This window comes from Polyodon spathula, unplaced genomic scaffold (assembly GCF_017654505.1).
Source record: "Polyodon spathula isolate WHYD16114869_AA unplaced genomic scaffold, ASM1765450v1 scaffolds_1814, whole genome shotgun sequence".
NCBI lineage: Eukaryota > Metazoa > Chordata > Actinopteri > Acipenseriformes > Polyodontidae > Polyodon > Polyodon spathula.
Window position 1 is genome coordinate 3481 of NW_024473289.1, and position 15389 is coordinate 18869.

The 15389-nt window shown below is 46.2% G+C and overlaps 1 protein-coding gene across 1 annotated transcript; it reads right to left on the bottom strand.

The window, feature by feature from the left end:
- Nucleotides 1-1453: 1453 nt before the first annotated feature.
- epor (erythropoietin receptor) lies at nucleotides 1454-9718 on the bottom strand. The gene is made up of 8 exons (XM_041243498.1): nucleotides 9506-9718; nucleotides 6216-6348; nucleotides 5644-5810; nucleotides 5272-5423; nucleotides 4324-4480; nucleotides 3949-4036; nucleotides 3665-3752; nucleotides 1454-3028 (listed from the first exon to the last, which is right to left on the bottom strand). The coding sequence occupies exons 1-8, from the start codon at nucleotides 9600-9602 to the stop codon at nucleotides 2300-2302; spliced, it is 1611 nt and encodes a 536-aa protein (XP_041099432.1). The 5' UTR covers nucleotides 9603-9718; the 3' UTR covers nucleotides 1454-2299.
- Nucleotides 9719-15389: the final 5671 nt, after the last annotated feature.

Sequence of the window (15389 nt, forward strand, 5' to 3'; positions counted from 1 at the left end):
TCTGTGTGAAGAAGAGTCTCCTTCAGCAACATGACTAGGTAACCCATTCCATCCCCTCACCACTCTCTGTGTGAAGAAGAGTCTCCTTCAGCAACATGACTAGGTAACCCATTCCATCCCCTCACCACTCTCTGTGTGAAGAAGAGTCTCCTTCAGCAACATGACTAGGTAACCCATTCCATCCCCTCTCCACTCTCTGTGTGAAGAAGAGTCTCCTTCAGCAACATGACTAGGTAACCCATTCCATCCCCTCCCCACTCTCTGTGTGAAGAAGAGTCTCCTTCAGCAACATGACTAGGTAACCCATTCCATTCCATCCTCACCACTCTCTGTGTGAAGAAGAGTCTCCTTCAGCAACATGACTAGGTAACCCATTCCATCCCCTCACCACTCTCTGTGTGAAGAAGAGTCTCCTTCAGCAACATGACTAGGTAACCCATTCCATCCCCTCCCCACTCTCTGTGTGAAGAAGAGTCTCCTTCACAACATGACTAGGTAACCCATTCCATCCCCTCACCATGACTAGGTAACCCATTCCATCCCCTCACCACTCTCTGTGTGAAGAAGAGTCTCCTTCAGCAACATGACTAGGTAACCCATTCCATCCCCTCCCCACTCTCTGTGTGAAGAAGAGTCTCCTTCAGCAACATGACTAGGTAACCCAGCAACATTCCATTCCATCCCCTCACCACTCTCTGTGTGAAGAAGAGTCTCCTTCAGCAACATGACTAGGTAACCCGTTCCATATAATATATATCAAATAAAAATGTAAAATAACAAGTTTTGTCACCCAAAAAAAAGTTTATTACAAAAATAATCTTTGTAGAAAATGAACAACAAATAAAACATTATTTCACAAGGTATGGCAGTATGGCTTTTTTGTTTTTATGAATGGAGTAACATGTCTCAGACAGTGGAGGTGGTCTATCAAAAACACACTGGGGGGGAAAAAAAGAATTCAGAACATTATCCACTGCAATGTACCTTCCATTTGTTTTCACTATTACACAACACATGAATATAATACACTTACGAGGGCGTCTCTCGTGATTGTAACTCACATTACATGCTATGCCGTGTTAATGAGAGAAACGCTATCCTATTAACTTATTATCAATCACAAAAACTAAAGACTGTGCAGGAACTGCATTGTTAAACAAAGCTGATGCTGTCTTCATTAGCTATATACCGGTATTTCATTTTTATTCTTTATTCTTCAGCACTGCAAAATTATCTAATCGTGTTTCTTCTGAAACTGCACACTGCAGCTCATAATAATAATCTTTATTTTTATATAGCGCCTTTCACTGTGGACCACCATCACAAAGCGCTTTACAAGATACGAGACTAGGGTGTGTGAACTATGCATCAGCTGCAGAGTCACTTACAACAACGCCTCACCCCAAAGACGCAGCACAAGGAGGTTCAGTGACTCGCTCAGGGTCCCACACAGTGAGTCGGGCTGAGTTGGGATTTGAACCTCCTGGTTACAAGCCCGTTTCTCTAACCACTGGACCACACAGCCTCCTTCTGTGCATTTTTCTGTAACGTGTTGAACTGTTGGTTCGTTTGCTTTTTAATTTCTCATGCTCGAGAGGCGATTCTGTATTATTTCATATAATGCTGTAACTGGCTCTCCTACGTGTTTGATTGTATTACAATTTTGGCAGAATACACCATAAACAAAACATATAAAAATAAAAACAATACTGTCACAGTACATAAACATTCTACACAACACTATGTCCATATATTTACATCAAACGCATGTATGTGGTTCCCGTGGGGAGGGATGCGTCCTATACTGTACCTGCTCTTCATCACATGTTTTTATGTACGCTGTTCATGAACCGCGTCTATCCCTTATTAAAAGGCTGCGGTTTCCCTATGGTTACACTGTGCTTTCACTGCCGTTTACCGTGTTCCTGTGGGGTTTGCAGTGGTTGCCTATGTTCAATCACTCTTTAACAATGCTTTGCTATGCTTTTACTGCAGTGACCTTTCACGAGGGATGTATTCTGCTCACAGTAAAAGCCCTCCAAGCTAATCGACTGCCAGTCACACACAGAATGTGTTTCAGGATCAGACGGATCTCCGAACCAGACAGGACCACCGAACCGTCCAATTGCAAATCAATTGTGTTTGCGTTGCTGGTAACGATGCGTTCTGCTGATGGCTCTGCTGGCTGGCCTGTCTTCAGGGTGTTACACCGGGGTTGCAGTGGGATCCCATTTTGGGTCTTCTTGGCCCCGACGGACCACTCCCTTGGAACCCAAAAAGAGATTCCCCTCCTCTGCCCTCAGTACCCAGAGCAGAAGGCTCCGCTACTATGGGGCAGCTGATCCGAATGATGGCAGATGTCATTCTTATAAAGGTTAGTATAGATGCCAATGCCAGTGTGACTGGTCAGGGCACTGGAGCCAGAGCCCATAGGGCTGTAGTCCACTGAAATGCCCGAATCAGCTACCCTCAGGTAGGGGTAGCTCTGATGCTTGCTGGGGAACAGCAGATCTCCGCTGGGGTCGTAAACGGCGTAGTCAAAACTGGACCCGGAGGACGTTCTTTCCACCGGGCTTTGCCTCTCCGAGTCTGAAGAGATTCCCGAACGGATGCTGGATTCCGAAGTGGCGAAGAGCGTCTGCAACGGGGCCTCCTCCTCGGGAACGTCAGGGCCGGGAACGCCGGGATCTCTGGGGGCGAAGTTTAGGATCACATAGGCGTCTTTGGATTCCGGGGGTTCTCTGGAGGGAACCAGCCACTGATTCAGGAGCCCCGTCTGGGTTTCAAATCCGGTCTGACCCTTGTGAAGCTGGAGGAAAGGAAGGCTCCCACCCTCTTCCTCTCCCCCCTCTCCCCCTTCCTCCTCTCCCCCCTCCTCCAGACAGAACTGGAGCCCAGCTTTGGGGGGTAAGGGTGGGAGAACGCTGGGTTTGAACTCTGACAGGACCTCCAGAGACACCACCCTCTCCTCAAAGTAGAAGAAAGACGGGCTCCACCACGGATAGACGTTGTTGTGACCCAACCATTCCTGCCAAGGCAAAGCTACAAGTTACACAGACAAACACTAATAGAAACCTCAATGACAAACGCCTCGGCTCCAGAGCTGAAAGGGGTTTCGCTTCTCTTCATGCTCTTATCAAGGGGGCTGCGCTTGCTGTACTGTACACTGATATCATACCTATTACACAGCAACCTACAGTACAAGCCCCCTCCCCACTGGAACCTGCTAGCACCAACTGCACTGAGAACTGAGAGACTGCAGCTGTGGCCAAATGTTTTGCATCCCCCTACAGAATTAACTCATTCTGCTTCATAAAACCCAATGAACCCTGCTGAACAATGCGGCGTGAACATATTGAATTACCATGCCCTTAACGAAAAATGTGACATTTCAGAAATCTAACATGAAATACTACTGTTGTGGCTTCCTTCCGGTAGACTTTTGCCAGATGATTGTGTAGTTTCTTTTGATGACGTGATGTTAAATAAAAGATCTAAATCATGTTCATTCAGTTTTTTTAAATTAATTCTAGGTGATGCAAAACTAAAGTAACTGCGGCTGGATAATGGAGCCCCCTGGGTTGAAGTGCAGCGCCCGACTGCCTCTGTGTTTTTACTGCATTGCCTCGCTCGCTCGCAGTTAACTGGAAGGCCTTGTGCGTACCTGGAAGTTGCCCCTGTGGACGGTGAAAAGCCCCCCAAACGTGCCCTCGGGAGAAGGAATCCGGGGCCACATCTTCTTCAACAAAAACCTACAAGAAAAACAAAAACCCATGTAGGGCTGGATAAAACATTCCATGAAGCGTGTTCGGATAACTGAGACTTGCTCCCCCTGGTTAGTAGTTCCTCCTTTCTCACACCGCTGTCCTCTCCCACAGCAGGAGGGCTGACGGCATGTTCTGAAGCCCAGTTCAATTACATGGCACTTATCAAGTGCTTACCACTCACCTCCGATGTGACAGGAAGACGGTGACGAACAAGACCGTCATGATGAGAAGCAGGATCAGAGACAGGGCCAGGATCAGGGGATCCAGATCTGCAGAGACAAGGCAATCAGCTAAAGACCCAGAGCCATTCATGGCCGTGCACAGAGAGGACACACAACGGCTCTAACCGAGCCACGCAAAATGAATCCGGGAGCGAGGGAAGACAGAAACACAGAGGACGGAGTTGTCTTCCGTCTTCCCTTGTGATTTAAATTCAATGACAAACATTTTGACTAAAGAGAGGACTGTTACTGAATTCACTGCATTCTCCATGTCCCCCTGTGGAGTGTACATTTACAGTTATCAGTGAAGGCAGGAGCAGTTCAGATTTGCCCACCTGTTGGCGTCTCCGCGGTGACGGGCTCGGACCAGGCGCTCCAGTAGCCGTTGTAGGTGATCCCGTCGGGTTTGGCTCGGACACTGACCACATACCGGGTCAGCGGCTTCAGCTTCATGAGGACGCAGTCTGTGCGCCCCCCCTTGATCACCTCGGTCTGGGAGCAGAAACTCAGGTTAGCAAGACAGCACAGGGGCTCAAACACACAGCAGCCTTTTTAAAAACGCTCAGAGATGCGACAGCGAATTATAAAACTGATCGATCGATCATTGCACGCCGTGGGTTTTACTTTTCAAACCCCAGTAATCCTCGACGGATCAGGTTCTGAACTAGAAGCGTTCTCAGCTATTGATCTTTCGCAGCGGTGGTAAGTGCGCCAGGCACAAAGATGTTACTGTAAAAGATCCACAAATCAAATCTGTTTTTGGTTTTATTAAACGTTACCTTTGGGAGGATGGCACTGCCAGTGTGTGACGAGGTAATAATGGACCTCGAGAGTCAATAAAGCCCAGGGCATTATTAGAACGAGGGCGTGCCATTATTCCAGAATAACAAACACGCAGCAATACCATTCTCACTGCTCTATCTTTATTTACCTCTGTTTGTATGTAATAATGGTATGCTGAAAGAGTTTTCTTTCTGAGAGCAGGGCTCGAGTGTCTGTGTGAAGTGTTTCATCAGTAAGCAGTGGCTTTAGAACAGGTATCAATAATTAGTGTCACCTCAGCTGTGCTGTATTTGCTATTCAGCGATAATGGAATGGCTGACCTCCATAGAGAACAATGGGAGAGCTGGTCTGTTGTATGCTACAGTATGTATGGAACAATCTGTCAGGTTAGTCAGTAAGCTAGTGTCAATCGCTTTTCTTTGTGCAATCCTCACAAACATGCGAGTCATCTTTCGGTCTGTAGTTCACACGCCACTAGAGGTGAACTCCCTTCCTCTCACCTTCCGCAGCTCGGAGCCCGCAACTGAGAAGCCGACCTCGTATATGATGCTGTCGTCCATGTACTTCAGAGACGGGGGCAGCCACTTCATGTGCAGCTGCCCTGGCTTGCCAGTCTGACGCACGCTGAGGTTCATGGGAGGGTCTAGGAGCACTGCAATGAGAACACAGCCCTGAGGCATGCTGGGAAAGTCTGCATCACAGTTGAGTAGAGGCCGGAGGAGAACGGCCCCCCTTGGGAAATCTCTGAAGATTTTACTGCGTTAGCACAGTGATGACAGCACGATCCAACATGCTACAGTAGGAGTTGTCCCTAAATCTAACACCCCTGGCTCAAGCATAAAGACAGTTCAGGGTACAGGAGGGACACTCACAGACTTGATCAGCAGACAGACTGCGGTGATGGAGGATCAGATCATTGACGCGCACTGTGACATCCAGCTGTGCAAACAGGATGGCTTCAGGGAACTCACACAGGAATCTGCTCTGGTTACTAGCGAGCTTCTGCACGGTCAGGTTACACACACCACTGTCCTCCGATCTGCAAACAAAGCAACACAAAGCATGGGAACAGCGCACTGAGAGAGGCGGCAAGGAATCCATTCCTCCAGGAGAGAGCTCCCGCTCCTGGTCTTTCTTCCAACCCTGTCCGAAATGCTTTCACTTGAACTGGTTCAAGCTTTGGCCAAACGTTTTGGATCACTCTCTAGAATTAACTTCATAGAGTCGAATGAAACCTGCTGAATATTGAATTGCACGCCACTTTGTAGTTTCCCATGTACTTAATGAAAAAAAAAAACTGACAAATTAAAAAATGTCTTTTCTAAATCTAACATGAAATACTGTATTTTGGCTTCCAGTACTTTTGCAAGACCATTCCATAGTTTCTTTGTATGTTAAATAAAAAAATCTAAAGTTTGAATGACAGAGCTGTCACCGTACTCACTCGTATCTGTAGTCGAAGGTGCGGTTGGGGAGCCCCTCTGGGGGGAGGGTCTCATCCCAAAAGCAGGTCAGGTCCTTCAGACTCTCCGTGAAGCACTTGGGGTCCTTCCGCTCCACTGCCAGCAACAGAGCAGCTGCAAGAGACACAGCCCAAGACAATGAGAAAGAACCAACGCGACACAGCCCAAAACAATGAGAAAGCACCAACGTGACACAGCCCAAAACAATGAGAAAGAACCAACGCGACACAGCCCAAAACAATGAGAAAGAACCAACGTGACACAGCCCAAAACAATGAGAAAGCACCAACGTGACACAGCCCAAAACAATGAGAAAGCACCAACGCGACACAGCCCAAAACAATGAGAAAGAACCAACGTGACACAGCCCAAAACAATGAGAAAGCACCAACGCACACAGCCCAAAACAATGAGAAAGAACCAACGTGACACAGCCCAAAACAATGAGAAAGCACCAACGCGACACAGCCCAAAACAATGAGAAAGAACCAACGTGACACAGCCCAAAACAATGAGAAAGAACCAACGTGACACAGCCCAAAACAATGAGAAAGCACCAACGTGACACAGCCCAAAACAATGAGAAAGAACCAACGTGACACAGCCCAAAACAATGAGAAAGCACCAACGTGACACAGCCCAAAACAGTAAGGACTACATTTACCAGAATGCACTGGGGTGCCGGTTGAAAACTGTCCTAGTGCACACGGTTAACCTTGTTTTTAACTGAAATATCTGCTCCAGTTCCCAGGTCATCAGCCCAGCATCAGACCTGTCTGTTAGCAATGCAGCCACGGTAAAAGGCAGCTGCCCTCTGGTGGTGGAAAGATGTACAGACGCGTTCTCTCATTGAAAACAACAGCAGCTAGTGCTCTACAATGACCCTCCCCTCCCAGAGCCGCGTTACTTGCGCCTGCTAACTAGAGATAAGAAACACGCCTGCAAAACCGTTCAACAAACAAGCATTCTCTTACAGGTTTGAGTCGATAGCACCTTGTCTAAAGCTGCTGTAGGAATAAACAGTTGCAGCTAAACTCGATTTAAACTTTAAACTGGAAACCCCAGTTACAATTTTACTAGCCACTATGCGCTGCCACACACACTGAGACTGACAGCCATGAATGTGCCATTATTTGTGACACACACACACACACACACACACACATACATACATATATATATATATATATATATATATATATATATATATATATATATATAGTATATTGCAATATATATATATATATATGCTGATATAGTATATCTGCTTGATCACACTTTGTAGCAAGTGAAATATCTCCTGTGTACAAAGGAAGTAGTTTCTTGCAAGTATTTTGTTATTTTTTAAAATATGCTTTACTAAACCTCTCTGGGCTTTGCCATGCTGACCTGTGCTGTACCAGTCTGTCAGCTTGATCACACTTTGCAATGCTGACCTGTGCTGTACCAGTCTGTCTGCTTGATCACACTTTGCCATGCTGACCTGTGCTGTACCAGTCTGTCAGCTTGATCACACTTTGCCATGCTGACCTGTGCTGTACCAGTCTGTCTGCTTGATCACACTTTGCCATGCTGACCTGCGCTGTACCAGTCTGTCAGCTTGATCACACTTTGCAATGCTGACCTGTGCTGTACCAGTCTTTCAGCTTGATCACACTTTGCAATGCTGACCTGCGCTGTACCAGTCTTTCAGCTTGATCACACTTTGCAATGCTGACCTGCGCTGTACCAGTCTTTCAGCTTGATCACACTATGCAATGCTGACCTGCGCTGTACCAGTCTTTCAGCTTGATCACACTTTGCAATGCTGACCTGCGCTGTACCAGTCTTTCAGCTTGATCACACTATGCAATGCTGACCTGTTGTACCAGTCTTGCTTGATCACACTATGCAATGCTGGCCTGCGCTGTACCAGTCTTTCAGCTTGATCACACTATGCAATGCTGACCTGTGCTGTACCACCAGTCTTTCAGCTTGATCACACTATGCAATGCTGATCACACTGCAATGCTGTACCAGTCTTTCAGCTTGATCACACTATGCTGTGCGCTGTACCAGTCTTTCAGCTTGATCACACTATGCAATGCTGACCTGTGCTGTACCAGTCTTTCAGCTTGATCACACTTTGCAATGCTGACCTGACCACCAGTCTTTCAGCTTGATCACACTATGCAATGCTGACCTGTGCTGTACCAGTCTTTCAGCTTGATCACACTATGCAATGCTGACCTGTGCTGTACCACCAGTCTTTCAGCTTGATCACACTTTGCAATGCTGACCTGCGCTGTACCAGTCTTTCAGCTTGATCACACTATGCAATGCTGACCTGTGCTGTACCAGTCTTTCAGCTTGATCACACTATGCAATGCTGACCTGTGCTGTACCAGTCTTTCAGCTTGATCACACTATGCAATGCTGACCTGCGCTGTACCAGTCTTTCAGCTTGATCACACTATGCAATGCTGACCTGTGCTGTACCACCAGTCTTTCAGCTTGATCACACTATGCAATGCTGACCTGTGCTGTACCAGTCTTTCAGCTTGATCACACTATGCAATGCTGACCTGTGCTGTACCAGTCTTTCAGCTTGATCACACTATGCAATGCTGACCTGTGCTGTACCAGTCTTTCAGCTTGATCACACTATGCAATGCTGACCTGTGCTGTACCAGTCTTTCAGCTTGATCACACTATGCAATGCTGACCTGTGCTGTACCAGTCTTTCAGCTTGATCACACTATGCAATGCTGACCTGTGCTGTACCAGTCTTTCAGCTTGATCACACTATGCAATGCTGACCTGTGCTGTACCAGTCTTTCAGCTTGATCACACTATGCAATGCTGACCTGTGCTGTACCACCAGTCTTTCAGCTTGATCACACTATGCAATGCTGACCTGTGCTGTACCAGTCTTTCAGCTTGATCACACTATGCAATGCTGACCTGTGCTGTACCAGTCTTTCAGCTTGATCACACTATGCAATGCTGACCTGTGCTGTACCAGTCTTTCAGCTTGATCACACTTTGCAATGCTGGCCTGCGCTGTACCAGTCTTTCAGCTTGATCACACTATGCAATGCTGACCTGTGCTGTACCAGTCTTTCAGCTTGATCACACTATGCAATGCTGACCTGCGCTGTACCAGTCTTTCAGCTTGATCACACTATGCAATGCTGACCTGTGCTGTACCAGTCTTTCAGCTTGATCACACTCAATCAGAAAGCTGCACTGAGCCTTATAAAAGTTTGCAATGTTTTATGATGCAGCTTACCTTTGCTCCCAGTATTCCGATACTGTGAATCCAAGGCAGAGGAGCTGGTTAAAACACAAAAGAGGAGGCTTAATTTGTGCATGGCGGTGACTCTCATCGCTGCCGTTGAGACGTGTCTCCTGTACCGTGCCTCATATCTTCTGACAGCTTGCTCTGCAGCACTGATAGAAGATGATGTGCGTGTGTCTCCAGCCTCCTCAAAGACCAGTGCAACTGTTTTTTTTTTTTTTTACAAAGAGGGGAGGAGCAACAAGGGGGCGGGATAGTGTTCTCAAAGTTGTTTTTTTTTTTTTTTTACTGTATTTTGAAAATACGATATGGAAAATGGTTTCAATGTAGACTCAGAAACCAAGATCTTCCAAGACCTCCCCCTAACTTGTATGATGTATGATTCTGAGTGGCTCGTAATAAAAAAAAAGTAGATAGATAGATAGATATGGAGATTAGACAAAGGGGCATTCAGAAAAGAATATAGGAGGCACTTTTTTACACACAGAATCGTGAGGGTCTGGAATCAACTCCCCAGTAATGTTGTTGACGCCGACACCCTGGGATCCTTCAAGAAGCTGCTTGATGAGATTCTGGGATCAATAAGCTACTGACAACCAAACGAGCAAGATGGGCCGAATGGCCTCCTCTCGTTTGTAAACTTGCCTGTGTTCTTATACACAGCACCAGCCCTGCAAAGCACCTTAATACGAACTTGACGAACACATAAACTGTTTGAGTACAGCACTGGCTCTTTATTTCACTATCCGACCTGTACATCAAAAAACAAACCGTGGAATTAATCAAGGAGGCTTATACAGGAAGCATCTACTGTCAGACAAATGAGTGCATTAAGAATCGAGTGACCTCTTTTTGTAAGAGCACAGGAAGCAAATCAACAAGAATTTTTTTTTTTTTTTTTTAAAAGTCTGTTTCTTTAATTGTCTCTTCGTGCTCATGGCAAGCTATGAAGTGGCAGCCTGTCTTTTTATTGATTTACAGCATTATACATGCGCTGATCAAAAGGTCTTATCTTGTGTGCAGCGATGAATTGAAGTACAGCATTTAAAAAAAAAAACTTTAAAAAAAAAAAAAAACATATTTTTGTGTTTAATACATGTTAGCGTCTTCATTTTTTTTTTAAGTTAATACCATGCCAACACAGCTGTCCTTCAACATTTGCACTGTACTCTGTGCCTGCGCAGCTTCATTTGAAAACCGTTTCGTTTCCCCCCCTAGCCGGCCTCTCACTGTGTTGTTCAAAAGCGGCAAGTCCTCACAATGCAGAGACACAAACAAGAACACCCTGTCCCCCCCGTGTGCGTGTGTGCGTGGAACGCAGGGAGGCTCGGAGCAGCGGGGTCTTATCAGCCAGGAGCCGTGTGTCCTTGATGCTGCAGGACCCTCTTATCAGCTGCATTCACTGCAACCTGCACAGGGAAAGATAACGCCGCCTCTCTCTACCCCTTCAGGGAAGCGCTTCCCGCCTTTTGCATAGTTTGGGCTCCCTTTAAATCCCAAACTGGAGATTGGCTTCTTGTGCAGCAGGAATTAGGGCCCCCCTCTACGTGGCAGAGGAATGTTGGTGCCTATTGCTGGCCTCACCCCGTCTACTGTAAACGAAGCCCTATCTTCTAAAATACTACAACGAAGACACATCAAGATCCACAACACAAACGCCTTTTAATAGAAGTCTTGATGCGCACAGATTGTACGATACTGATGTTTGGTTTTTTGGACATGTTCAAGGCATTTGATTTTCTGGGAATGTGTCGGTATTTATAAATAAGTGAAAACGGGTGGGGAAAAAAAGACAATTTCAGTTAGAAAAGTACAGAACTGCTGGTATTTGAACCCGTTTTCCAGTAAAGGGCTGTTCTAGAGGAGCTGTTATTGCATGCGCTCCCTCTGCAGAATCTGCTACTGGTTGGTGTTAATGTTTCTCAAAGCCCTGCTGGCTAAGGGTTGCTAGGCAACCAGGAGTGGGAGCAGGAAGGCCTGTGGTTTTCTGGAGAGCAAGATAAAGGCAGCACACACAAAAAGAGGAGGGGGGGGGGGGGCAGGAACCTGGACAATAAAGCTTTAATCTTAGTGAGACAAATATTCCAATAGCCAAACCTGCTTGCAATGCACTCAGTATTAAAAAGCGTCCATGTTTGTTTATCGGAATTTGTAAAAATGACAGGATCAGCGAGATGCAAAGGAAACCCTTGCATACAGTAAATGAGGGCTGAAATAAATAACACAAGATTGTTTCTCTACTTTCTGTAACAGGGCACTTTACCAGGTTTGTTGTAACATGGTATATATATAACATACATATATATATATATAAAGGCCAGCTAATTCAAAATGAAACTGTGAATCGAATGTTGGTTGAAATGCAAAACTCAATCTGTTTTTGTGTGTTCTGAAGTGTGTTAGTTCAAGAAAGAAAACAATACAGCCTTTTATTTGCTTCATAAATGCGATCTTTATTTTTTTTTTTTTTAAACATATATATATATATATATATTTTTTTTTCTGTCTGATAAAATGAACAAACACATTCAGGACCTAAATAAAACATACATTACAAGAGAGAATAGTGTTTTGGCAATTTATTTGAAGGAACACAGTAAAGGACCTGGAACCCCCCCCCACCCCTCACCACCAAGAACCAAGCAGACAGCCAAACCGTTTGTTAGCTTCCTAGAACCACTTCCTATGCTTCAGGTCAATCTCACTCCGATGCCATCGGGTCCCGTGCCCTGCAGCACAGGAAGTGACCTCACACAAAGCAGCAAGAGTGCTCACTTGGAACACTTGACCTGAACCTTCCGTTCCCGGTCTTTGGTTGCACAGATTCCCCGAGAGAAAGCCAGTCCAGGCGTATCTCTCTTGCCTTGGTCTGAGATTTGCTTCGGGTAAGTGAACCATTTCGAAAAGCCACCAGGGGGAGATCCTCTATAACAAAGAGTTAGAACTCTGCCCTGATCCAAGGACTACAATGCGGTCTGAGTAGTGAAAGGTACTGTTTAATGCAGTGTTGCAAGGGCAGGATTTTAAGAGAAGCACTTGAGTATTACATGAACACACCCGCAGTGAAAGCTGCACTTGTGTAAAGCAAAGCCGTTCCACGAGGATCTCCCCCGAGCGGCTCTCCCCTGGCAGCCACGACAACTCACTGCCCGGAACGGACATGCGAGTGACAGTAGCACTGCCGGCAGCTTTCAAAACTGGGAAAAGCACCAGCCCAGTTTACACAGACAAGACCCATTGAAACTCAACATTCGAGCCACGGCAAAGCATCAGAAAAAAAGGGAAACTGAAAGCGGGAACATTGTCGTCCGACGCTACTTGCTCTTAAACAGCACTGAACTAACCAAGGCTTTGGCTTCCTTATTCTTTCCTCTTATTATCAACTAAAAACCGAAGACACGGCTTCCTGGTAGCTGATCACTTCCTGTGCTGCAGGCCACATGCTCTCACGTCAGCAGGACCAACAGGAAGTGACGAGGAACCAAGAAGAAATGATTGATTGAGTTGCATTTCATAAAACATTATGCACATTATTGTCAGCAAACGACGAGAACAGCACACACAGGGGTGATAATGTTGCTAAGAGGTGAGAAAGTGGATTTGAAAGTCTTGGTCAGCAATCCTTTTGAGAATGAGTGACTCACAAACAATACAGGTGCAAAGAAAACAAACTAGAAGAACAAGCATAATAATAAAAATGTAATTTAAGGCAAGTCTCGGGGTCACTGTAAAGAAGAGAATTTCACGCAGCTAGAAACCGCACCTCCTCAGAAAGCGAGGGAGCCGGTGTGTTTGAGAACATGCAATCTGCATCGGATTCAGCTTTCAAATAGAAACGAGCAGACAGGCGTGTCTTTGCTGAACAGTTGAAACCAGGGGCAGTGTCTGTAACTAAAGCAGCAAAGCAGGGAAAAGGTTTACACCATGAAGGAGGAAGAGAAGGCAAAGGGAGGCTCAAAGGCAGCGATGCGAAACTAAAGCTAATATTCACCATACGACTTCCACTCAAAGTGTTTTTCTTCATTACCACATTCATGCCAGTCCGGGCCAGTGATTCAGCATCAGCAACATGACTAGGTAACCCATTCCATCCCCTCACCACTCTCTGTGTGAAGAAGAGTCTCCTTCAGCAACATGACTAGGAGTCTCCTTCAGTCTCCTTCAGCAACATGACTAGGTAACCCATTCCATCCCCTCACCACTCTCTGTGTGAAGAAGAGTCTCCTTCAGCAACATGACTAGGTAACCCATTCCATCCCCTCACCACTCTCTGTGTGAAGAAGAGTCTCCTTCAGCAACATGACTAGGTAACCCATTCCATCCCCTCACCACTCTCTGTGTGAAGAAGAGTCTCCTTCAGCAACATGACTAGGTAACCCATTCCATCCCCTCACCACTCTCTGTGTGAAGAAGAGTCTCCTTCAGCAACATGACTAGGTAACCCATTCCATCCCCTCCCCACTCTGTGTGAAGAAGAGTCTCCTTCAGCAACATGACTAGGTAACCCATTCCATCCCCTCACCACTCTCTGTGTGAAGAAGAGTCTCCTTCAGCAACATGACTAGGTAACCCATTCCATCCCCTCACCACTCTCTGTGTGAAGAAGAGTCTCCTTCAGCAACATGACTAGGTAACCCATTCCATCCCCTCCCCACTCTCTGTGTGAAGAAGAGTCTCCTTCAGCAACATGACTAGGTAACCCATTCCATCCCCTCACCACTCTCTGTGTGAAGAAGAGTCTCCTTCAGCAACATGACTAGGTAACCCATTCCATCCCCTCACCACTCTCTGTGTGAAGAAGAGTCTCCTTCAGCAACATGACTAGGTAACCCATTCCATCCCCTCACCACTCTCTGTGTGAAGAAGAGTCTCCTTCAGCAACATGACTAGGTAACCCATTCCATCCCCTCACCACTCTCTGTGTGAAGAAGAGTCTCCTTCAGCAACATGACTAGGTAACCCATTCCATCCCCTCCCCACTCTCTGTGTGAAGAAGAGTCTCCTTCAGCAACATGACTAGGTAACCCATTCCATCCCCTCACCACTCTCTGTGTGAAGAAGAGTCTCCTTCAGCAACATGACTAGGTAACCCATTCCATCCCCTCACCACTCTCTGTGTGAAGAAGAGTCTCCTTCAGCAACATGACTAGGTAACCCATTCCATCCCCTCCCCACTCTCTGTGTGAAGAAGAGTCTCCTTCAGCAACATGACTAGGTAACCCATTCCATCCCCTCACCACTCCCTGTGTGAAGAAGAATCTCCTTCAGCAACATGTAGTGAAGAAGAGTCTCCTTCAGCAACATGACTAGGTAACCCATTCCATCCCCTCACCACTCTCTGTGTGAAGAAGAGTCTCCTTCAGCAACATCAGCCCATGTGTGAAGAAGAGTCTCCTTCAGCCCTGCAAACACACTGGAGCTGCACAGCCCAGCGGTCCTGCCAGAGCGCTGCCTGCCTGTCTGGTCCTGACCGTAGCACTGCGATGGATCTGCAGCAGTGTTTTGGGTCACACTTCATTCAAAGGCATGAAAATGCTGAATCTTTCTTCCAGGCCCACACGGAAGGTCTCCCATCTACTGTAATCTGCAAACTGACGAAGTGAAAACAGTCTGCCAGCCGGCTATAATGTAGGGCAGATATTTGGATCCCCCTCCAAAATATGAAAGCTGCTGAATAATGTCACGTTAACATATTGAATTACAGAATGCTTTATAGTTTCCCCCATACATCAAAAATTGATAACTGCGACATCTCGAAATCTAACCTGAAATACTGTGCTACTGTTATGGCTTCCAGTAGACTTTTGCAATCTCGTTTTGCAGTTTCTTTGATTAAAAAATATAAATTATGTTCATGTAGTTTTTTTTTTTTTTA